At 40.9% G+C, this 25937-nt stretch overlaps 2 protein-coding genes across 3 annotated transcripts in view; one reads left to right on the forward strand and one right to left on the reverse strand.

Annotated features, from left to right (window-relative positions):
• The window catches only part of kcnab1a (potassium voltage-gated channel subfamily A regulatory beta subunit 1a), an 88781-nt gene extending 65302 nt beyond the window's left edge, over positions 1 to 23479 (forward strand). For both annotated transcript variants that reach the window (XM_068708557.1, XM_068708564.1), the window contains exons 3-14: positions 2434 to 2471; positions 8209 to 8288; positions 9266 to 9310; positions 10483 to 10527; positions 13482 to 13525; positions 13679 to 13765; positions 16008 to 16093; positions 17737 to 17857; positions 18166 to 18260; positions 18475 to 18595; positions 19122 to 19210; positions 19365 to 23479. In XM_068708557.1, the coding sequence (XP_068564658.1) occupies positions 2434 to 2471; positions 8209 to 8288; positions 9266 to 9310; positions 10483 to 10527; positions 13482 to 13525; positions 13679 to 13765; positions 16008 to 16093; positions 17737 to 17857; positions 18166 to 18260; positions 18475 to 18595; positions 19122 to 19210; positions 19365 to 19454 (941 nt within the window). In that variant the 3' untranslated portion in view covers positions 19455 to 23479. The remainder of the gene's footprint in view (positions 1 to 2433; positions 2472 to 8208; positions 8289 to 9265; positions 9311 to 10482; positions 10528 to 13481; positions 13526 to 13678; positions 13766 to 16007; positions 16094 to 17736; positions 17858 to 18165; positions 18261 to 18474; positions 18596 to 19121; positions 19211 to 19364) is intronic.
• Positions 23480 to 23587: 108 nt separating this feature from the next.
• On the reverse strand, positions 23588 to 25698 carry ssr3 (signal sequence receptor, gamma). The gene is made up of 5 exons (XM_068708577.1): positions 25476 to 25698; positions 24884 to 25010; positions 24505 to 24603; positions 24044 to 24175; positions 23588 to 23864 (listed from the first exon to the last, which is right to left on the reverse strand). Exons 1-5 carry the CDS (start codon positions 25606 to 25608, stop codon positions 23798 to 23800), a joined length of 558 nt encoding a protein of 185 aa, XP_068564678.1. The 5' UTR covers positions 25609 to 25698; the 3' UTR covers positions 23588 to 23797.
• Between the last annotated feature and the right edge of the window lie 239 nt (positions 25699 to 25937).

The raw sequence follows: 25937 nt of genomic DNA on the forward strand, positions 1-25937 counted from the left end.
TGCTTCAACCTCATCAGTTTCTTTGTCAGGAGTTCTTTTCAGTTTGACTGTTTTACTTTTTTACGCCCTTCAGCTTTAGGAAAAAAGCACTGCCAGGTTGTTAGATTTTTGTATTGTTGCATAGCAACGTCAAGTGCCACTTCCGGCACTTTCCATTAGCAGCTGCCAGCAAGAAAGAAAAAGAGCCGTTTATCAGTTACAGGGCCTTAATGTCCATCAAACACAATATTCAGCTGAACCTATAAGAGCGGTGGCCATGACATTAGAGCTCAGCGGGGAGCTCTTCCCATGCTGAGCCGCTCGCTCTGAAACAAAGCTCAGAGCTGCTGCTGGACAGCGTTAGCCTTGACTTCATACTGGAGATACATTCATGTCCTCATATAAAGAAACCTACAGGCACACTTTGCATGCATGCGACATCACACACGTACTGTATAATCAGGGCAATTGGTAATGACTGTAGTGGAGGTGCAGTTGAGGCTTAATGTCCAAAAAGCAACTTTTCCCACCAGCGATTACCATTATTTCACCCAACTCTGCTGAAAGAACTCCGATTACGATACCGCTGGTGATGTGTGTCGAGAGCGGCAGCTTTCTGCTCCCTATTGAGTTAAGATAATATCATTATGCACCAACGGATCCAATTCATCCGCAGGGTGCCATCTGTAAGTTAGACCTCAGTGGAGTTGATGGTGTTGCAATGTATGGCTCAATGAGCTCTGTTGTATTATCACATCCTGCCTGTTGAAAGGAGTAGATGGTTAAGTGATGTTTCATTTTCGCCTGTCTCCCGGGTACATCCGCTGTTTTCTGACAGTCGAGCCGTGGAGTTCAACAGTGTCAGAGGAAGAACTGTAGTGTGAGTGAGAAGGATTAACTGGGCAGTCAAAACAATATCATGGCCTGAAGGGAATTAATAAATAAATAGATATCCCCCCCCCCCAAAAAAGAATACCTAATTAGCTGGAGGAGTTGCATAATTCTCCTAGGCTAAAAGGCCATGGTTGCTTCTATTTGTTAACTACTAGAGTAATGTTTGTACCCAGTTTGACAAGTTTATTTTTAAATAAAAATAAATAATACTGCTCAGTATAACTCAACCACATTTATATATTTTTCCAGATATCAATATATACCAAAATATGGTAAATATATGGCTTTTTCACAGATGATAAACATCAAACTCTTTTTATGTTATTTTGTTTGTTTTTAATTAAAGCAAGCTTGACATCAGTCATTTTGGGCGACTGTGGCTCAAAGTAGAGCGAGTCAGAAGATCGGCTGTGCCATCGGAGTCTGAACGAGCATTAGTTTTGATCCTGAAAAGCAGGTTGGCTCCTTGCATGGCAGCCCCTGCCGTGTGTGTGTGTGTGTGTGTGTGTGTGTGTGTGTGTGTGTGTGTGTGTGTGTGGTGACAGTGTTAAAGCGCTTTGAGTGGTTGGAAGACAAGAAAGGCAAGAAAGGTTGTTTGTAACACAACAATAGGATAAGTTCATATAATTAGCATACTTGATGATTTATTAAACAATAATACTGATAATAATAGTAAATACCAAATGTTGCAAAATGTATGTATGCTTGAAGCATTTGAAATACTTGAAATGCTGACACAGTTCAAATTGAATTGGCGGTGTGTAAGTGTAACCAAGTAAAGTTGAAGTATCAGCTATTATATATATATTTATATATATATATATATATATATATATATATATATATATATATATATATATATATATATGTATGTATATGTCACCTCATTGGCTGGTATATTGTTATCAGAACTCTAACATATTGATATTGGCCTCACAATTCCAGTTGCTGTCAGGCGATATCATACCGTATAAATAAAGTCTGATATATTCCATTTTCATGTGGCGAACAATGTCCTGGTCTCCCCTGCCAAAGTTAAAATGCACTGAAACACTGGCTATCTCATATCTTATCAGGCAGCCCAGGACACACATACGCATTTGGTTTGCAGACATGTCTGTAAACAGTTTGACATAATCTGAAACGTTTCCTGCCTCAACAAAGCTTCATACATAATTCAGAGAAAGAGTGTGCAGAGGATTTAGGGTCTCTTCTGGTTGAGGTGGCTGAGCTTTGTGTCTGGCTTATCGGCATTGTTTGCAGTGTAATTAGAAGCATGTTGTCAGATGTACACACACACACACACACACACACACACACACACACACACACACACACACACACACACGCCAGTGAAAACAGAAACTCAAGGTGATCCTTGGTCAGATTTTTTCTCTTGAGAACTTGACAGCCTCCCTTGTGTAGTGACAGTCCAGGGATTGCTGTAGTAGTGTTTATGCCAGGATGTTACACACACACACACACACACACACACACACACACACACACACACACACACACAAATGTTTTCTAATGTTGAAATGTTTTTCTTCCATGCAGGTACATGGGTGACGTTTGGGGGACAGATAACAGACGAGGTATGATTCCTTTCCTTTATTTTGCGTGCCTATTTAATCTTAATGGCCTCTTGCTTATTGATTGATACATTGTGTTGTACTTTATATGCAGTAATGTAATAAAGAGGGTCGGGTGTATTGTGTATATAAACATGGACACCTGATGTCATGTTACCCAGTGTCTTGTGCAGAAAACAATGTGGAAAATGTTTGATATTGTAATAAACGTGGTATGGATCACAAAGTTTAAACAAGAACATTCTTAACATAGGACAAACTACCTGTTGTCTGTTAGATACAAACCTAATCTCTGTATCATGTGGGCTCAGGTCCGTTGATTTGGACTAAATATAAAATAATCTTGCTTGTGGGTGGAGTTTAATGTTTTCTTGATGCAAACACAGTGACAGACTGTCCTGAGCCACTTCCAACTCGTCAAATACTGACGCTTGGTCAGCGGCCCCAAGCATCGGTTTCAGCTCGTTACAGGCAGACTGTCTTTTCAAAATAAACTTCCAACGTAGGTTTACTTAGTTTTTAGGTTTACTTGGTTAGGTTAAGGCAACAAAACTACTTGATTAGGAAAAGTTTGTTGCTCTCACTGTCCAATAATGACGTAGATTTATTGGAGTTAGGTGAATGCCAACCATTTTTGTGCCTCTTTTGTAATCTGAATGCAAGCTATGAAATTTACTTTGACTGAACCATTAATAAGGAAATGATTCCTTCAGCATTTCAACCATGTTTTTTCAGTTGTCCGTCTCACGCTCCTCTTTCAATGAATGTATACACAGCTGTTGTCACAGTTAACCTTGATAGGACCCTCAGCTGGCTGACGAGCTCTAATACCTACAGGCTCAATTAGCCTATAGCTCAGTTTACTCACTCGCATTCCTTAATGACAGAGGTGGACAACCTTCACAAAGACTTCAGGTGTGATGATTCAGGTTATTGGGACTGACTGAAATGTTATGCTACATAGGATAGAAAAGGGGCATCATGTGTTTGTACTCAAATCCCCTTTAAACTCATGCTGATGAACTCTAACATGCTCTGATGTTGCTGCTGTGGTCTTGGTCATCGCACACACACACACACACACACACACACACACACACACACACACACACACACACACACACACACACATATGCACACACTTAGATTGAGGGGAGGAGAACTAATCTCACCCCAGGGACACAAAAAACCAATAAGCTGACAGTATTATTTGACTTACCTTAAGGCTTAGTGCCATCAGCTCACACGGTACACTCAAAGCTTAGCACCCCTCTTCTCTCCATTATTGTGAATGTCCCCAGTTCAATGTCACTGGTATCACTGAACAACTGACATTCATAAAGGAAAATCTGTTTTTCAATTTTACCTTGTTGACCCAGTTCTGAAGATAATGTTTAAGCTCTCAGTAGAGACACATAACAGTACATTACTGCCATTAAAAATAACCACAAAAAAGGCACTTTTGCCGACAGAGGGTAACGGTAGATTTGGTTTAGCGACCACACAACAGCTACAGTACCATCCTCCAACAAAATGCTGTTGGGTTAAAACGTCCCCTACGTATAATAAATGGTCCTCAGCAGAGTTCAGTGTCCCTGGCACACAAACACAGTTACTACATAAAATCTGTGTCAGTGCTCCACAAATATGCACAACACTGACTTACACAAACACACATGCAAACACCGTACAAAAGTCTCATCTTTTTCTTTAATTTGTATAATTTCTAATAAGGCATTATTAGAGAGGAAGTCCCTGCAATTGTACAGTCGGACTACTGGTATTCTGCAAAAGGGCAGCAGAGCTTCTGAACCGAAATGACTGGAAACTGGGAGAAACGGCTGGCTTCCAAAATACTCAAACCGTCCTATCTGTACACACACAGAAAATGAAAATGAGTATCGAATTCAAAGACCTCATCCACATTGTTGAAATCATGTGAATATTCAGCAATGGTAAAACACAGGTGTTATTGATCAAATGAATTAGGGTCCCATTCTAATTAGTCTGTCACAGTCATTCTGGTGAGCCAGCATGCACGATACCAGGGCCCTGACCCACCTAAATGGAACAGGGTAATTAACAGAATTAACAATTATTAACATAATTAATGTTAATAATTACACCTGTGTTTATCCTGCAATGACAAGTCAAAATGGCTGCTGTGAAAAGGGCCTATTAGTGAGCTTTAAAAGTTCTGTTTCCCCCTACTTCCGGTGTTGATGCTAAGCTAAGCTAATCACCTGCAGGTTCTAGCTTAATGTGTATCATGCAGAGTGAGAGGACGGTTTCTCAATTATAAATAAGCTTATTGAAAGGTGTATATATACTAGTATGCCTCATCAAAGGGCTACTGAGTTTGTTTCACTTGTCTGGACAGCAACACGTTCCCAGACAGACCGCTCACAAGAGTGATGGTGGGCTGCAAGTTAACGTTGCTTACTCATTCAAAAAGGCCAAAGGTGGATCCATAAATCATAAAGTGAATTGAAGAAAGTGTGTCTTGTCGATTTTAACTTTGATGTAGGGAGTGTGGAGGGGAGGAGGCAGTGCAGCCATGAAATCGTCTCAAGGCTGTGTGGGTAGTATGTGGGAGGCTACCACGGCCTTGATTCTAGGGTTGTGAGAGATGAAGCCTTTTTTGTTTTTTTTCTCACTCACCACTGTTCTATGTATGGAAACCAAACCTTTGTACCCCAGAATAAAACAAAGACAGAAGCCTGAAGCGTAGCCACCAATGTATTTCTGCAACTCAACAGTGACTCAGTGTTTTTCTGAAGGTGAGGGCAGAAGTGTTTGTGTTTGTCCGTTACAGACAGACTGTCCGCACCACTTGAAGGCCATTAGTAACATTCAGTTCGTCCAAAATGGCCAGAAGTCAGAAATCTGTGTAAGCAGCAATGCTTCATAATCAACACAAACGTCCTGACTTTGTTAATGTCGCTTTAAGCACTCCATGACAGCGATTGACCTTCCGTCTTACAAGACTCATTGGGAATGAGCAATCTGCAAAGGCCAGTCATCACCCTCGTCTCGGCTCTCTGTATGTGACTTTCTGCTCGTCTGTGTCTCGTCGTTTGCCTTCATAAAGCTGTCCTCAGCATGTTCCTCACCTTACCTCACCTTACCTACAAAACATTTATTACCCACTGTGTTTGTCCCGACTTTCTCTCCAGTTTCCATTAACTTGCCCATCCAGCACTTGATCACTTTTTCCAATGTCTTCCAACTTTTTCTTTATCCGCCATCTATTTTCTTACCTCAGCAAAAAAATCTCTTAGCCCCACCTTCCTTCACTTTTATTGAAAATCACCCTCCACTGGTGGTGAAAGAGATTGTTTCCTGTGTGTGCACTAGAGAGAGAGAGAGAGAGAGAGAGAGAGAGAGAGAGAGAGAGAGAGAGAGAGAGAGAGAGAGAGAGAGAGAACATGCTGTTCATTTTCTATCGTCCCTGTTTTTTCAAAGTCTTTTTTTCCTCCTTAACTGACCTCTTCTGTCTTTGACCTCTCCATTGTCTAGCTCTGTATGTTCATTCTTCTCAGTCTTTTACTTTCCTGCCTCACTGCCCATTCAACTGTCTCTGAAAGCAGTGGATTTGCATCTGGTACTGATGAGATATACTGGAGATAGTACTGGTTATAATTCGAATATTATGAGTTTTCTGTCACAGACCCCACATGGGAGCAGTCTACTGACTTTCACTTTTTATTACACATTTTTATTGACTTGTCATCCCTTTATTGTTTTACTTTGGTATCTTCTTTAATTTTTAATTATAATTTATTGTCTTTAATTTACTTATTTTATCACATAATTTTCTCTGTCTTCATCTAAATTTGTTTTGCATAGTTTTATTGTCTTGCTGTACTACAGTACTTTGGTTGTTCCTTCAAAGTCTTTAAAGACACTAATTGAATACATTGTATTATTATTTTATCATCATCATCACACACAGGCTTGGACTGCTGCCCAGTCTGCACTGGTTGCAGATAGAAGGTCGAGACAGATTCTCAGAAGAGAGATTATCTAATACTTCTAGAAACAACACCTCCGCTGTCTGCCACCATTGAAACAGCAACACACACACACACACACACACACTTCTACTTGCTGCACATACACTTGCAGGCACATACACAACGGCAGATAGACAGATTCCACGCACACATGTAAACACAAACACACAAGCGCCACGTGGGAAAACCACAACCTTCTGTCAGCACACGTTTAGGAACTCAACTCATGCACACACATAACTCCACAGGGAGATGATGGAAAATTCCCTTAAAGTCCCCATGTTATAAAACTCACCGCAGGGAAATTGAATTTTGGTCTGATGATTTATGGTCACCATGTCTGCAAAAATATGCACATATGCCACGAACACACTTATAAAAGTGTGTTATAAAGCACAAGTGTTATAAAGCACAAGCACTTATTAACTAAAGAGGAATGAGTTGACACCACCGTACATCATTTTTTTAACAGAAATTTACGCTGTGATCCCACTTGCTCAATTAAGTCTGTAATTTACAAACCTCCAGTACAAGTCATGTTTGAGTGCGTTCAAGCAGGCTGCTTGAGTGTGCTGCTGCATCGTACATGCAGTTCTGCGCTCCCTGCAACATTTACTGTCTAACTCTAACGCATCCTTTGCAATATCGGCAAACGCCTGTTAAACCTCTGTGCACAACTCGCTCATGTAGCATTTCATAAGCCAGCCCAGCCTCCAACTGAGGGCTCTAGGGAGGGTTGTTCTCCAACAGAACCAGAAATACAATTTGCTGTAGTTTTATTTTCATCTGCACCCAACGTCTGCCATCATAGAGTGAAATCGTTTAAATGCACTCAGTTGTTAACATGAAAAGTGACAGAAATAGTGCAAAATGAAAGCTATACATTAAAGTTCAAACGGTGGATTGATTTCTAACATCAATAGACGTCGTAAAGGGAGGTTCTGAAGCCATTTGAGCGTTCGGCAGGCAGTTCTGATTCAATATAAAACTCTGCACATATTCAACATTCACATAATAATCTATTTCTCGTGACCTGGCTGACCAAAAAAGGGCTATATAATGTATTGTATTGGTTAGTACATTATTTGTGTTCAGCAGAAGCTTCTGGTTAAACCACAGAAGACGTGTTGGCTTTAAAGAGACAGAATCTAACTGGGCGCTCGCTCAACCTCAGAAACATAGCAGCTCTTTATCCCGGCATTTAAAACATTCTAACAATTAAGTGTGATGGCACATTGGTTGTAGTCCTGGTTGTGATTAGGGTTGTTTGGCCTGCGTCATCTTTTGTCCCTTTAGTCACCTCTTGTGGCGATTAGAGAGTTTGCACCTGTACTGTATGCTGCTGTGGTGTTTTGTGTCCGTTCTATTGACTTACAGTTAAAAAATGCTTATTCTCTCAGGAAGGTCTCAGGCTAAACAAATGATGAAGCTTTGATAGTGTGCCATGTTTTACTTCATAGATATTTTTTTTGGTAAACCTATAACACCATAGCTGTTGAAACACAAATGTTTATATTTAAGATATTGATAAGCTAAATGCCACAGCTCTTCCATGGATATTTGTGTCTTTAAAAAAAAAGAGATTTTCAGCACACTGACATTTCTGTATCCTCTCTTCGTGTGTGTGTGTGTGTGTGTGTGTGTGTGTGTGTGTGTGTGTGTGTGTGTGTGTGTGTGTGTGTATGTGTGTGTGTGTGTGTGTGTGTGTCCTGACCTTTTTCCAGGTTGCAGAGCAGCTCATGACTATTGCCTATGAGAGTGGAGTCAACCTGTTTGACACAGCTGAGGTCTACGCAGGTGGCAGGTAGGTGTCGAACCCAACCAACCTGTCACTTGTTTTTTAGTTCAGTTTTGTGTGTTCAGGGGCCAACATGTGGCTCAACGATGTTTTTTAAAATGTTTCATACATGCAGAGTCTAATTTGTTTCACTCATTTAGTGAACCGATAAACAACCAGTTGGTCTGGAGTGTCATGCAATTTCAGAAAAGGTTTCCTCTCAGACATGCCCTTTATTTGAGACTGGGTTGGACCAACTGCTGTTAATGTGAGGTTGGATTCATTATGTTTTTCTGGCTCCTTGAAGTAACCTGAGCCTACGCCTTTGGATATTCTTTGAACATGAAGAAAAATGTAATCTATTATTATTCATGCAGAACCTTAGGTTAATCTTTAGGATTAAAGGAATGCTTTGGATTATTTGTGAGAACAAAGTGCATTGCCGCTCCGAAAGGCTTACGCTGTGAACTAATTAGCAGAATCTGATATTTATTATTTATTTAAACCATCTGATGTCTGAGTCTGATGCAAACATGAGGAAAATCCTGCAAAACACCTTTCCAGCCTGTGCTAGCTTTATCAGGGCAAGTGAGAAGACTTTCTTTATTGGCTCAGCATTCAACAAATTTATATTTGGAATTGGAGAAATTAAATTCCAGTGTCAGTGGGGTTTGATTTTTTTCACTGTTAAAACTTCCACCAATAAGGAGTGATCTCCTTTAGCTGTATCGTAACTTACCAGAATACATAAACAACAATAAAACCCAGATTCTGTCAAAGATGGCCTCTGTCACTACAAGATGGCACTTTGTTTAAAATGTTTAACAAATGTTTGTTTTTTAATGCACCATCTTACTTATTTATAGACTCGGTGGCTTGCCATCTTTTCAACGCACAGGGGGAGTTCATTTCGATAACAATAAATTGCAGAGGTTATATTAGTGGAATATTTATGAATTCAAACTGCAATTTAATAACACCACCTCATTTATATTGCCTTGCAGGGCCGAAGTCATTCTAGGAAACATTATCAAGAAGAAATGCTGGAGGTAATGGTGACATAAATGTGTGTGATGGCTTCATCACTTTTTAGAGAGAAATGAAATGTGTGTGCACATTGCAAGAGGCAGCAAGAGAAGTGTGTGCGGGGCGTGTATGAAAAAAAGAAAGGGGATGGGAGCGAGAGATGGGGTTTTTTCATTTGGTGTGTTCAAATGCACGTGTCAGTGTTGTAAGTGTGTGTGAGAGACCGATATGTTTGATGTCAAAATACACATTCCATCACAGTACAGCAGCATGAAACTGTATAAAACTCTGCCTGCAGGCATTTTCATTTTCCTCAAATCTCAAATATTCCCTTTACGAAGTTTTTCAAACATGCTCAGTTCTCAGCTCAGTCTATTACTGATCAACTGCGTAGGAAACAGAAAAGACAGACTTACAGCATCAAAGGAAGTAACTGATAGTACTAGGAAGTACCTGATGGGTCATTATGTTGTCACTCATCATTGGCCAGTTTAAGCTTGGAACAAACCAGACAACTAGCTGACATCTATAAAGACTGGACAAAGCAACGATTGTTTCCACCAACTTTTAGTCTTTGTACAGTAACTTGTAAGCACAAACATGTTTAATATGCAGTACAATTTGCACCGAAAAGGCCAAAATCGACTCAACAGTCATAATGCATGTCCCTGCTCTAAGTGTCATTACTGGCATTTGACGCTGGTGCAGTAAAGACTCGATGGACGCTGCATTTCAGTCCGAGTGTCGTCATGAGTTTACAGAGTGAAGACTTATGAGTGAAGGAAAGAACAAACGGCGCTGATGGATGATGATCCACTTTTTATTCATTAAATTAAATTAATATGGATAATGTCACACACAACTCTGTGCTGCTTGTATTTTTTGTTCAAAATGACTTGAGTAGCTGTCGGCAACATCCCCATTCAGTTTGCAGCTCCGTAATTGTCATGTGATGAAAAATAATGTGTTGAGTTCATCCTTTATTGCGATGACTCCTGAAATCATCTTTACAATGTTACCTTTTTTGACGATTTACAATCAATGAATGTTCCTCAGTGAGAACAGAGGATTATGGTTTGAACTCAACAACTAAGCAGAGAGAGCAGGATGAGCACTGTCGGTAATAAACACATCCATGAAGTACAATGCGTTATGTATCACTCATTCTGCTGCGTGTTTCTCTGCTCTTTCCCAGGCGATCCAGTATGGTCATTACAACTAAACTCTACTGGGGAGGAAAGTAAGTAAGAAACTCTGATTGTCTGAAGGCAGATTGTGAGTGGTTGGTTTGGTTTTATTTATTCAGGAAGTCTCATTGAGATCAAGGTCTGACCAGAGAACATCGCATAAGACAATTCAGTCGTACAAAGCAGTCATCACACACAGACACACTCATTTGCACATCCACAAATATTATTAAGAATATCAATGAGTAAAAAGTCCATCAGAGGAGTTTCAGTCACACGAAAAACTACAACAATCTGTTCTCAAATCTATTGACAATCAGTCGTGTATATACAGTACCTTGCAAAAGTATTGACCCCCCTTGGCGTTTTTCTTTTTTTGTTGCCTTACAACCTGGAATTAAAATTGATTTTTTCGGGGTTTGTATCATTTGATTTACACAACATGCCTACCACTTTGAAGATGCAAAATATGTTTTATTGTGAAACAAACAAAAAATAAGACAAAAAAACAGAAAACTTGAGCGTGCTAAACTATTCACCCCCCCCAAAGTCAATACTTTGTAGAGCCACCTTTTGCAGCAATTACAGCTGCAAGTCTCTTGGGGTATGTATCTATAAGCTTGGCACATCTAGCCACTGGGATTTTTGCCCATTCTTCAAGGCAAAACTGCTCCAGCTCCTTCAAGTTGGATGGGTTCCGCTGGTGTACAGCAATCTTTAAGTCATACCACAGATTCTCAATTGGATTGAGGTCTGGGCTTTGACTAGGCCATTCCAGGACATTTAAATGTTTCCCCTTAAACCACTCGAGTGTTGCTTTAGCAGTATGCTTAGGGTCATTGTCCTGCTGGAAGGTGAACCTCCGTCCCAGTCTCAAATCTCTGGAAGACTGAAACAGGTTTCCCTCAAGAATTTCCCTGTATTTAGCGCCATCCATCATTCCTTCAATTCTGACCAGTTTCCCAGTCCCTGCCGATGAAAAACATCCCCACAGCATGATGCTGCCACCACCATGCTTCACTGTGGGGATGGTGTTCTCGGGGTGATGAGAGGTGTTGGGTTTGCGCCAGACATAGCGTTTTCCTTGATGGCCAAAAAGCTCAATTTTAGTCTCATCTGACCAGAGTACCTTCTTCTATATGTTTGGGGAGTCTCCCACATGCCTTTTGGCGAACACCAAACGTGTTTGCTTATTTTTTTCTTTAAGCAATGGCTTTTTTTTGGCCACTCTTCCGTAAAGCCCAGCTCTGTGGAGTGTACGGCTTAAAGTGGTCCTATGGACAGAAACTCCAATCTCCGCTGTGGAGCTTTGCAGCTCCTTCAGGGTTATCTTTGGTCTCTTTGTTGCCTCTCTGATTAATGCCCTCCTTGCCTGGTCCGTGAGTTTTGGTGGGCGGCCCTCTCTTGCCAGGTTTGTTGTGGTGCCATATTCTTTCCATTTTTTAATAATGGCTTTAATGGTGCTCCGTGGGATGTTCAAAGTTTTGGATATTTTTTTATAACCCAACCCTGATCTGTACTTCTCCACAACTTTGTCCCTGACCTGTTTGGAGAGCTCCTTGGTCTTCATGGTGCCGCTTGCTTGGTGGTGCCCCTTGCTTAGTGGTGTTGTAGACTCTGGGGCCTTTCAGAACAGGTGTGTATATATATATACTGAGATCATGTGACACTTAGATTGCACACAGGTGGACTTTATTTAACCAAATACGTGACTTCTGAAGGTAATTGGTTGCACCAGATCTTATTTAGAGGCTTAATAGCAAAGGGGGTGAATACATATGCACGCACCACTTTTCCGTTATTTATTTTTTAGAAGTTTTTGAAACAAGTAATTTTTTTCATTTCACTTCACCAATTTGGACTATTTTGTGTATGTCCATTAGATGAAATCCAAATAAAAATCAATTTTAATTCCAAGTTGTAAGGCAACAAAATAGTTTACTTTTGCAAGGCACTGTAGCCATAAATTACGCAAATAGGTTATGTCTATTTATTACATGGCTTTGTTAAATACTCTGATTGGTCAATTAGGGCACAAATTGTTTAGCGGAAGTAATAAAATCATTCTTAAATCACTAAAACTGTTTTTAAATCAATATGTTGTGTCAAATGATTGATTTAGTAAGTACCCGTATAATAAGTGGGATAATGTCGGGGTTCATTTTGCGACAGTAAATTATTTCTTACATATCTCTTGTTACATTCAGCATGCACTGTGCAAAGACGATAATAGTTCAGCCTCTCAACAATTACGCTTTTCTCTGTAACCTGAGCAACGTTCTGCTCCATGCAGTAACCAGTACAGTAACCAATGGAACAACCAAGTCCTCTGCTGAGTCTGGAGAAAGAAATAGAAGGATAAAGAAAAGTTTTATAGCACACACACACACTCTCTCTCTCTCTCTCTCTCTCTCTCTCTCTCTCTCTCTCTCTCTCTCTCTCTCTCTCTCTCTCTCTCTCTCTCTCTCTCTCTCTCACACACACACACACACTCTTTAGCGGAGACCGTCCAACTGTGTCTGGAGATAAGGATGAAGTTATTCCTGAGCATTCCTACATGTCTGTGAGGACGGTTCAGTCCTTCACCTCTCCAGAGTTTGGTTGCATAATGATGCTGAACAGTTGAAAACTCACTGACCCATTTACATAAAACAGCCCGATGCAAACTTTCTCATGTCATGTCCCCTAGCCTGGCTCAAAAAAAGTGATTAATAAGCACCAGAAAGTTCAGATAATATTTGAGGTTTTTCGATGCCACAAACATCACACAAGAATACAGTGGTTCATACACCCTTTCATGCCGTCTATTCAGTCATTTACATCGTTGGTTACGTGACGTTCCACTTTACAAGGACACAAGAGCACAGAAGTAAGAACGTACTCTTTTCACAGCTTTGTCTGTGGGTTGAAATGTACTCAGACAACAATGAACCCAATAACCAGAAGATAAGTATTGAATTAATATTTACAATGTAGCTCATTGTTTGGTTTGTTTTTGTCCCATCAGAGCAGAGACGGAAAGAGGACTGTCCAGGAAACACATTATTGAAGGTAAAACACACAAACACATCCACACACACCCACCAGATAAACAAACAACTTTAGACTAACGACAAACCTTAAATAAATGTTCTTGTCCACTGCACACTGCTGGTCAATTCACCCTCCGCTATCTCCACCTTTGCATCTCTCCGTGTCTCTCAGGTCTAAAAGGCTCTCTACAAAGGATGCAGTTGGAGTATGTAGATGTAGTTTTTGCCAACCGCCCTGACAGCAACACTCCCATGGAGGGTGAGTTATGTTTCAGGGGATGTTTTGTCTTCCTGGTTATAATGACCACGGTGCCCATGTGTTCTTCAGTGTAGCTTAAGATAGGCAGGCAGTCCTGTATAATTAATTATCAAGAAGTTGTTTATTGGCATGCATATTAGCGGTGCATGGGTTCCTCGTTAGTCATCTGAAATGAATTGTGTACTATTGCATTCTACAGGTAAAGCCCGTTAACTGTGTGGTTTCTCTCAATGCCTTATTAATTAGTACTCACAACTAATCAATAAGGAAGTCATATGTCAATTAGTTAGTTACTTTTGCTTTTTTTCCCTCAGAATTCCAGCTCTCCTTCAGTGGGGCTTTTAAAATATATGTATTTAAGCTGTGTAGATAACCTTAATTCATCAGAACCAACATGAGAGCCCAAATGATATGAAATATCATACCTACATTCCCCTTATTGTAGACTGATGCTGGTAATGCACATAAATGTAATGTAAGTAAGTAATGAGACTTTATGTTTTAACCTTGATGTGACAGTTTGCATATGGTTTCTATATTTAGGTCTAAATTGTGATATTGTGGAAGCTGTTGTTTTTTCATAATTTAGAATAGCAGTGTAGTATATGATGCATTCAAACAAAGACCTTGATTTGATTCTTCATGGATTTCTACTGTGCTGCAAACACAGCTTACTTTTCTCCACCATCTGCACTCATTGTTCATTTCCTATTTAATTCTTCCAACTGTTAGATCTATCGCTCTTCCTTCCTGGAATTCATTTACTCTCCATCTTCTCCTCTCCCTTTTTTATATTGGACGGAAATTGAGGCAACTAGTATTTAAATGTGAGCGCAGCGTGCACAATCACAGCATGTTGCAGGAGCTGGGTGGAGATGAAGGCAGGAGTAACAAGAGACAGAATTGTTTCCTTTGCTTAGTACTGTGTTATTTCCTTCGACAGGATGGTATTAAGTAAGGCATCTGTGTTTGTTAATTATCATTTACAAAACTGAAAGGAAACTTAGAAGTCTTTCTCGGTCTTCTTCATTATACTTTTTTGCAGGTCTACTTTTTCTTTTCATTGTTTTCTTCGACCTTCGCATCACTCATATCCTGTCGTTTTGCCGAGAGCCAGTTCTGCAGAGTGAAATCCAAGAGTCCTGCCACAGTCGAGGATTGCAGTATAAGTGGAGTGAGCGCAGGGCGATGACGAATAACCTTAAAGCCAGTCCTAATCTCAGTTTTTGTTGGCCATGACCGCTGTTGGCTCGCACAGCCGGCAGTGTTGAAGCTAACTGCGTCATTAAAAATGCGGCAGATGGAGTGTGATCAGAGGGGCTTTAGTATGAGAGCTTGTTAGTTTGTCCCCCGAGATGTTAGGGACGGGTGATGACCCGTCAGCAGGTAAGAGAGACTTGAGGAGGCGGGTGGCCTCTGGGGACTTTAAAAAAAAAAAGACTTCATCAGTTTGTTCAAGTTTGTGAGCTTTCAAGGCCAACGTTTATCTCAGATTAGTCTTTTCTGATGGCAAAGCCATTCCTAAATGCCTACTTTCTCATTGTTTCTGTTTTATTCATCCTTTCTGTTTGACCGTTTTCTGGGTTTCATCCATCTCTCTCTCCCTCTGTCTCTCTTGAGGCATGGCTGTTGTTGATTCAGAAAATATTGCCTGCCTCCGGGAAAGTTAAATCTATTGGTCTTTATCCCCATCTTTGGTAAAAAATAAAGCAAGCAAGCAAACAAACAAGCACTTTCTCTGATCTGAAGGATTTTGTCTCTTATTTTGAATATATTGTGGTTTCTTTTAGATAAAGTTTTTGACCCTTGGTGACATTTTTCAGACAGTTGCATGATTGGCAAATTGACTGCAGTTTGACCTATAATGCTCTATTATCTATTCTCACTCATTAAGCTTTAATACGTCTATTGCATTTTCAAGTGAACTCTACTGAGTGAATAATGGCTTTAATTTATACATTGAATTTCCCTGAATCCTGTTAACTGCTTTAAGAGAAGAAAGAAATATTTAGTCTCTGCACACAACATGGTTTTTACCTTGAAGACTCCTAGAAGACTCAACCGTTTTGTTGAATGAATTTTGATCCAGCAGGGACGGATGTGTTTCGTTTGTGGAGAATTGAATTCCGGATAAATGTTGCGGTCTGTTATTAGCACTGCACAGGGAGGTTTCAATAAATAGATTGCTTACTGTTGATCCCACTGACTGACGCGATGTGGCCATGTGTGTGTGTCTCTGCAGAGATTGTTCGGGCCATGACTTATGTGATCAACCAAGGAATGGCGATGTACTGGGGGACGTCTCGGTGGACGGCCATGGAGATCATGGTAAGACTTTGTTTGTCGTAACAACTGTCTTTTGGAGTAAAGAAAAAATGAAAACAAACTTTTTCTATCAGTAATAAAAGGAGGTTTTGAACCTTAGTGAAGCAAAGTTTCTAAACAAAACATAAGATGCAGAATAAATTACTTCAATGTAAATAAACTGTTATTTAGTTGCTGTACTGCAGTTATAAACTCTTCTCAGCTCGTCAGAATTAAGGAATGAAATCGTTTTTTTGTGATTCAATTTCAAGGGAAAGTTTCACTTTGCTTAGGCAGATTATATTTCATATCCCACTGACTACAATAACAGAAGATAGCCACTTTACTTGGATTCAAACCTTTTATTTGTTGATTCAATGATCCATAGAATGAAGTCTCAAGAAGCCATATTTACTCTATTTATATTCAGTACCCTAACATCTTAGCAGCTCATTATCTTGTACCACCTTGGACACATTGCTTACGCATAGTCATGGTTGTGAAAAAGGGATGAAAGGGGAAGCAAAATGGAAAATTGGACTGTGTTTGAGGAAAACCAGTTTGTTTCTATGAGGTGTTCCCATAGAGGCACAGTGGTTTCCTCCATCTTTGTTTGTGCTTCCCGTCAGAAACAATCCGCCTCCCGTTTCAACTCTCGCTGCAGTAATGAAAATATACAAGAGGAGTATGAAGCCACAACAGAGGGTTATGAAATAAGCACATGTCTAAACTGACATTCAAGGACCTAACACTAATTCCCTCCTCTCTCATGTCACTCTCTGGCCTCTTTCTCACCCTCTCCCTCCCCCTCTGAGCACAGCGTGATGTGTTGACACTCTGTCTCTGTGTTCTCAGTGAAAAGGAGCAGATATCTTTGTAGAACAAAAGCCCAGATGAAAGCCGTGTAATTTATAGCATCAATAATGAAAGGGGGGGGGGTAAACACATCTTCTCGGTGTACTTGACAAGGCAGGTGTAAAGTACACATACGCAGGCTCGAGGGGCATGTCATGGGGTTGCTGCACAGAAGGGCAACATGTAATTTGAACGTTGAGTGATGGCAGCGACGTTTTCGTTGCTAAATAGATTACCCCCCTCTTTCACTGCTCTCTCATTCTGGCATTTTTCACAGCAAGAGCCCTACACAATGAAAGAGTGGGGAGCGTTTAAAGAAGCAGCAGGCCCAACGTGTGTGTGTGTGTGTGTGTGTGTGTGTGTGTGTGTGTGTGTGTGTGTGTGTGTGTGTGTGTGTGTGTGTGTGTGTGTGTGTGTGTGTGTGTGTGTTTTCTCTGGCATGTGTTCTTGAAGGACACATGGAAATCCAGATGAGAAGGTATAGAGGGAAATTTGAATATGTTGCCTCGGAGAGTTGTGATATGGAATATTGATTGGGTGACTTACTGTGAGCCCTTCATTTGAATTTGTACCACGCTCCCACAAGCTGATGAACAGCCTCTCATCTCTTCCACCAAGGAAACCCATCGCTATCTATGGCCACCAAACGTTTGCTCTCTTCTACCCTCATCGCTTCTATTCTCCCCAAAAAGAAAACAAATGTATTAGTGCGGCATTACATTAAACGCTACATAGAAGGATGATGCTGCAGTGAGTCATGACAAACATTCATTAATTCTTGCCCCTTTTCTCTTTTTTTCTTTTATCTCTAGGAGGCGTATTCAGTGGCAAGACAGTTTAATCTTATCCCTCCAGTGTGTGAGCAGGCAGAGTATCATCTCTTCCAGAGGGAGAAAGTAGAAGTGCAACTGCCTGAACTTTACCACAAGATAGGCAAGTATTCTTTGTGTTGTGTACTATTGTGACAAGTTAGCACAAACGTCCTATGGTCAGAACATTCTTCCACTCAGTTTCTCATCGATGAGTTAAATTAATCAAACTAATTAAACCGATAAATAATCTCTGTAGTTATCTGTTGCTCATCCCCTCTGAGTTTTAATTCATTTATTTTGATCTTTTTTAATTTTCTCATACATTTTCACTTCCCTGGCACTGTTCTCACACATTTTTTTTCACACTTCTTCCTTCAACACATCTTACTAAAACTCCTGTTTAACTCATTATGGTCCCCATGGTGACAGGAGTTGGAGCGATGACGTGGTCACCGTTGGCGTGCGGCATCATCACAGGAAAATATGAAAATGGCATTCCTGAATCTTCCAGGGCTTCCATGAAGGTATGCAAAACTTAACTTCATCATGATTATTATTATAACGCATAAAAGTGATCTGCTCTGTTCCTCTTTAATCTTCTTAACTGCATCATACAGAGAAAGTATATTTGATCTCTCTCTTCTTCAATGTTTCTGTGTCTAATCTATCTTTCACATAACTTCTCTTTCCCTTCCTCATTCGCTCACACAATCTATTTCCTCTCCTCTCTCCTGCCAGTCGTATCAATGGTTGAAGGAGAAAATAGTAAGTGAGGATGGAAGGAAGCAGCAGGCCAAGCTGAAAGAGCTCAACCACATTGCAGAGAAGCTGGGCTGCACTCTGCCTCAGCTGGCTGTTGGTAAGACTTCATAGTTTTTATAGCAAATACTGTGGAAGCAACCGGAAGCAGGGCTTTGAAAACACAACTGCTCAGGGCTTTCAGACAGGAACATTTTTAATGTGAGACATCACCAAATCCTTTACACAATGTCTGTGTTTGCTTATTATTTGTGTCTCGTGGTTTGATTTTCCCTGCAGCGTTCTAGTGACAAACAGACTTCAATATCTGTTTGTGCGTTCAGCTCCGATAAAATATCTAAGCTGCCTGGAAGGTAGAAGTAAATGTAATCAAACGTTTAAAAAAATCTGTGGTGTGCTTTGGAAAAAAGGCTGGCAGACATTTAAGGTTTGCAATTGGTAATGAATGGACTTAAACGAACAAAAACCTTTTGATTTGTAGGTAAATAAGATAAATTGTTGTGCACATCCAGGAAGAGCAAATCAAGGAAACGACTAAAAGCTCAGTTTTATTTGTGTTATAATCAATAGTGCGCCATCAAGTGGGCTCTGTGGGAATATCAAGCTCTCTTTCTTTCTCCCTCCAGCGTGGTGTCTTAGAAATGAGGGAGTGAGCTCAGTTCTTCTGGGAACATCCAACCCTGAGCAGCTCACTGAGAACCTCGGGGCCATACAGGTGGGAACATGCAGAAACACACACAGCTGTTGTCGAGATTCAAATCTCTTTATCCATCTGGGTTTCCTTACTTTTCCCCCTTTTTTGCTTCACTGTATATTTCACTTCCTTCCTGCCAGGCATGTTCAATTCCTCATTCTCTCTTTTTGCCCAGGTCCTTCCTAAGATGACGTCTCATGTGGTGTCTGAAGTCGACCACATCTTGGGCAACAGGCCGTACAGTAAGAAGGACTACCGCTCTTAGACCAGGCGGGTGGACTCAGCCTTCCTACTCACCTACCTACTTAAGCATACTGCTACCATGGACCCACCGTTCAATGTTCAAGTCCATGGTTCTCTCCTTGGGCCTCACTCAGCTCCAGCCCACTTCAGCCTGGAACAGACAGCCTTGTCCTGCTCAGATCGGGTTCATCTCAGGTCCAGTCCAGCTCAGCCAAGAGACGCTTAACCAACTCAGCTTTTTGCAGCCTCAAAACGCAACTTCAACTTCAACGCAAATCAAAACTCGTCCCCCCCCCCCCAACAAAGGTGTATTCTTTCAGCACCGGTCCATTTAAATATATCTATGCAGAGCTTAGTCTTACCCGTGCCCATCTAGAGCACCGCATCTCGGTTCAACTCCATCCAGGGGTCTCATTAAGACATTTAGAAATCGGATTGGCAAGGCTTGCAGGAACAGCTCTTCATAGTTTGTGATACACATGCACACATATTTACACATTCACAGTTGGGATTTGAGCAGGACAGTATGAAAAGCACTGCAGGAATATTTCAAGTAAAAGTGCCTTGCTCAAGGGCATCTTGATAGTAGTTTTTGAGTGAGACGGTAATGCTACTTATTCACTTTTCCTACCTACAATCCTCCCAGTGACTCAGACCCTCAGGCCTCAGTCCTCCTCTCTAATGCCCAGACTTCCACCCACAAGCTATTTAATTTGAGCACAAAATTCATACTGAGCACATATTTTATTCATGACAATTGCTGTACCACAAGCTGAACACATCAATACAAGCACCTTAGGAAAAGTAGACACGAAGAAGCGATTGTTGCATGAACACCCCCCCCCCCCCCCAAGTCAGTCCGTGCTTTCATTCAATTGCTATGCAGTGCAGCAAACAAAATTATCATATGAGCTCTATCATCTCACCTCTTGTGTCAGAGGCACTCGCTCAAAACGTGGGATGAAATGTCTTTCTTCTTTTTAAATGAAATGTGAGGTTAAGCAGTGACGATGCTCATACTTCTTGAAAAGAGCTTCATGAATGAGGCCTCAGCAAACCAGTTCCCTGTTAGCTTGAATTAATCTTAAACTACCTACCAAATGTACTCAGTCCCATATTTAATACAGCACAGAATAGTATTCAGTAGATATTATAGGCCGCAAATCCTGAGTATATTATCCAACAGGTGCATGTTTCTCCTGCTATAGTGTGCCTCTCGTTACTTTTCTACAAAGCACATAATGAAGGAGCTTGATCAAAAATACTGCAAGCTTGTGAACTGTTTGTGATCGCCTGTGAAGCAAAGGATTGTGGAACATCAGTGGGATCGGGACTCTGTTAGGGGCCGGAGAGGGAAGCATGTCGCCCCCGTGTGGTATCTTTCAAGAACTGCTGTTCGGCTTCATTAGATTATAGAAAAGAGAAATAACGCTTTGCAAAAGAAGTGGACTACGTTTCTCTCGGTTTGCATTCATTATGGAGACGTTTGGCTCCGTTTGTTGCCTGTGATCTGAACCTGCAATGCTGATTAGCCTCAATGAACCTTGCAGAAATGAACGTATATCAAATCTATGTTATAAAAGGATGACTGACCTCCTGGCTGGTCATGATTACAATAACTGCAAACAGTGCTTGTTAACGGCACAAAGAGGCATATAGGCAAGGTTTTTGGAATGTGGCAAAGATTACAGTATTTATTCTAAAGTAGTTAATATATATATAGAAATTTATTTTGACATTTTGAGATATTGTTTGGAGATCTATGGGGATGTTACGTGTACATAAAATGTTACGGCATACTTTGTAACATAAGCGAAACCAGGAAGAAGCCTCTCGTGTGTATGAGGACTTCACAGTACTGTATGGCAAATCTATAGATATGATGTAAATAGTTATTTTGTTGCTCCTCTGCAGAAACACTCAAGATGTAGTGTTTGAGTCACTCTTCGTCCATCCGCATCCAGCCTGACTTTACACTGTCACAGACTTCATTTCTGCCTCCTGAAAGATATTTCACAGAAGTATTTATAAGGAGTAAAGGTCAATTTTCTTTGTTTTTGCATCGTGAAGTCAGATTATGAAATCTGTATGAATAATGACATTATTTAAAAGAAGGAGCTTCTGTTCGAACTTAAGCATCAACCTTGAACCACGGTCTCTGACCAGGTGGCTCAGCTCACACAGCTCACGTCGCCTTCGTGTGTCGTCGTCCTGGTTCTTTTTTTTTTCATCTGGAAAACAAGCCATCACAGCGATCAGCAGAAATGTTGGCCTGGTGTCAGTTGAGTCACTGTCTTGTCCTCGGTGTACATTTGTTGACTTGTAGCTCAAACACCCACCAGATTTTTAATCAAAGGAAATTTCAGCCTATATAGATATTTTCCAGAAATGCTGCATCAGTGAGCAGTGTTTGGCTCCCGGTTTACTTTAAGAAGTCTGGCCTTGGATAATGAATAGACTTTCTTGTGGCATTGACTTGTTGTATAAAACGAAATGTGACCTGACCTCCTCTTGGTCATCATTGTAAAGCAAACAACCCGCAATTTTCGAACAGAAAACATCCAGAAAAGCCTTTGTATTGCTCTTTTCCCATTAAAGACTTGACTCTCCTTCTCAAAATATGGGCAATAAGTGGTTTATATACTAAAATAGAAAATCGGTAAACTGTCTGAAACTCCCGGTGGCAAAATGTGTGATGTGTACTAATGTGTACTTTCAGTTTGGTTGCAAGTCAACAAGCCGCCTCTCAGTTTGAATCAGTGACCATGTTGGACCGCGGCCTGCCGGTGTGTGTGGAGACTTCTCCACCTGACAGAGTGCCTTGACTTGTGTCCCGCTACAGGAAAACAAAATCAGGGATGTCTTTCATTACGAGTCGTTAAGTGGTGTCCGGATGCTGTCCGACAAACAAAAGTGAGAATAGAACAATAGGTAGGCAGATTCTTGTATTATTAGATTGCCTAATCTACAGTATATATTAACTATTACCTCAATTGGACAAAAGCTTTTGAAAACAAAGCAGTAAGACCCTCATGGCACCGTTTATGTAGAGGTCACGTTTTTGGATATTGACTTAAAGGTATAGTATGCATCATTTTCCCTAAAAAAGGATCTCAATCATCACTTCAGACCAACTGGAAGTGTGTGCCGGTGTCTCTGTCCTCTGCCTGTATTTTCTTGTCTTCTTATTTTGCTGTGATTAGAAGAACAACAAACATTTTATTCCTCTGATTCACTGCTTTGTTCTCGCCGCTCCCTCTCTTCATTCACTCTCGTGCTCGCTCGGCCAGAGCTGAGCCCTCACCCTTGTTGAACCGGGAAGGAGAGGCCAACTTTGGGATGCTGTGTGTTTACAAACAGCCACAGACAATGCTGCATAGTATACCTTTTAAATTTAAAAAAGACTACTAGAATTGTCATCCTCGTCCACTTAGTCCTTCCCTACAGCTTGTTACGGTGTACGGCAATGGCTTTGTTCCACCTTGGCCTTTGTTTAGGCCGTTTCCACCAAAATGTTATGGGAACAGTTCAGTCAAAGAGGTGAAAGTGATCGTCTTTCGTATCTTCTCCTTCAAACAGCCTTTTGCTTCATGATGCATCCGTTTGTCCTCAGTCTTTAACAGCTCAGAGGGAAACAAGCAATACAGTATTCCTTTGGGTACTAATGTAATGTAATGCATTGATAATGGAGGGAAACTGGCCTTGTTTACGAGAATAGAGACTTTTTCGCCAGCATGTCTGAAGGTCAAAATGGAACAAAGCTAGAAACTAAGCTGTGGCTGAACTCTGATTCACATGAAGAGTCCTGTAATGTTTCTTTAACCCAAGATTTCCTGCTCTGGTATGAAGCCAACCTAGATTAATTCTCATAAAAATGTCAAGTAATCTATTCTGCAGATTTTCTACAACATGTAAACTTATAGATGGAAAAGACTTGACATCGAGTTTGTTTCGGTAAAGTGTTAAATCATCAGTGTATCATTTTGTTTTCTCTGTAAATAGTCTATATGAAAGTGTGATTCTAATTAAATGCATTGCCAATGGAAACGTCAGCGTCTCACTTTTGTCCAACAATATTTTTTAAACAGGTTACTAAACAATGAATAAAAGGGCTTTCAAGCATACTGAATGGCACACACACAATTAACAGAGAGGAAAAGTATACCTGGTTGCTTTATTTGTTACAAAAAACAGAAGACAGACATTTGATCATGAATTTCATGAAGTTGAAATGTGATATTTCGGTCCTTCAAACCCCGTTCCTAACTTAAGTGAAAAACAATAGTGTATACCCATCTATAACCCACTTCCTCCCTGCCTAACCAAACCCACCCCTCAAGCTTTTATTCCCCATTTCTTCCTCCTTTACTTGGAGCCTGTGGACAGCAGAGCGATGAGTCCTGAGGAGGCACTGATGGACAGAATGTAGTTGCTGGAAAAAAAGTAGGTTAAGGCAAAAACTTCAGATTTGAAAGGAATTAGTGTGGAAATGTGCGACATCTGCCTTCACCCGCGTGAAGTGTACGACAACAAAACAACTTGACTGCACTAATGCCATCTTAAGATCCCAAACATTAATACGCTGACGGTGCATTGGGATTAAAAGGATACACAGAGGGGTTGAAGTTCCTGAGCAAGAAGAAGGAGGCGATGATGACGAGCACCAGGAAGAGAGTGTTGTTGTAGAAGATGGAGAAGGTGGTGGCCTCGTAGTCGGCGACCTCATTCTTCTTCCACAGGATCCTAAACAGACAGAAACATAACTTCCATGATCATGTAAACACAGTATGTGTCTCAGGGGCACTGCAGACTCTGAATCAACGGGCTTTTCAGTGACATGTGGAGAGGCTTTTAAACGTTGACCCAAGTTTAAGAAGACTGTCACGTCTGCCATGTTTTTTTTTTGTTTTTTTGTTTTTTTTCACAAGACGTCAGCACTACATTTATGCTTTATACACATTCATGTCTTGACATACTACACCGAAAACAATTTGCCAAAGCTAATTGTGCAAACGTCCAGCCCACCACACACTGTATCGAGGTATGACTTCACGATAAGATGCATGTTTCACCTCTCGTCTTTCTCCTTGCGGGACATCTTGCGGTTGTCTGCCTCAGACAACTTCCTGGTTACCTCCTTGGAAACGGCATCTTCACGTTTCTGGGCAACTCTGGAGGATGGGGGAGGATGGGGGAGGATGGGGGGGGGGGGGGGGATCTGTGTTGAGCCAGATTTATACAAACAAGTACTTTGGCGCACAGCAGTTCCCCACTAATCTGTCTTCTATGGTGCTTTGTTTACCAAATGTATTAACAACGTTATTACTTACAAAATGTCCCCCTATTCTGTGCTTAGCTAATTAAAATAAGTGCACCCCCGATCCAGCTAATGTGCAGGAAAGAGAAACTTCAGACGTGACAGATGCAGAGTGGTGCGTTTCTGCTTCTTACTTGTGTTTGAGGACAAACTTGACGTTCTTGTAGGCAAAGGCCACCAGGTAGGTGCTGACCAGAGTCATCACGGCGTACAGAACTGCAGACTGGACAAGGTCCATGTGCCAAATCCTCCAAAAGAGCCCTAGAAAGATGCAGTCAATCAATAATGGCCACATATGCAGCATGTCGATTAACTACATGCTATAATCCAGGTGTTCTCCAATAATGTAGATGTATGCAGAGTTAACTGAAGATTAGGAGCTCATCTTGCTTTTTTTTGTTGCTTTTTTTAATACAAAACCATAATTACAAAAACGACTAACTATTGATGTTATTTAATTACAATCCTAACCTGCATTTAAACCTAAAGTAACCACACCGACAGGGTTAGCAGTCATAGTAATCTACCTTTAGCCTATCACAGTCATTCTTATTGATAATCTTGCATTATTATGCTTTTCTGCCTTTAAACGTGTACGTGCTAATTAAGTTAATTCAAAGTACTCCTGACAGGCTCATTAAATCGTGTTTTTCCTAAATAACTCCTCCAATTTAAGCAGTGGTAGCCAGGCTAGTTAGCATCAGCTAGCCTCTCTCTGGTACTCACAGATGGGGATGGCAGAGACGATGAGTGCATTTCCGTAAAAGAGAGCGGTGGACTTCGCTGAGAGGTTTCTGCTGAAGTCCTGGAGGAGAAGATCTTCCTCTGACTGCTGCTTGCTGCTGCCTTTGGGAGCCATGTCTTCGGATTGAGCGGTCTGTCTGCTGCTCAGCTTGGGACACAAGAGGACTGACACGTCGGAGTATGAGGAGAAGAGGGACGCGTCAGCATAAACCCGGAAATACACTGGCTTTCTTCTTCTTCGTCTTTATTTCAGGCATTGCCGCGTGTTGCTGTCCTCCACAGGAAGACAAAGGCACTGCACCAGTAACGCTTCATCACTGGACAGTCAGTTCACAAAATATAACCCCATGTTTCCTCACTTTCCTCTTGTTTTATTCATTCGTGAGATTATAACATTTAAAATGTAATGATTATAACATTGGGCCTATCCGAAACCTGGCCGTA

The sequence above is a fragment of the Cebidichthys violaceus genome, unplaced genomic scaffold (assembly GCF_023349555.1).
Source record: "Cebidichthys violaceus isolate CVI_PGR_0920_01 unplaced genomic scaffold, fCebVio1.0.p SCAF_1, whole genome shotgun sequence".
Lineage (NCBI taxonomy): Eukaryota > Metazoa > Chordata > Actinopteri > Perciformes > Stichaeidae > Cebidichthys > Cebidichthys violaceus.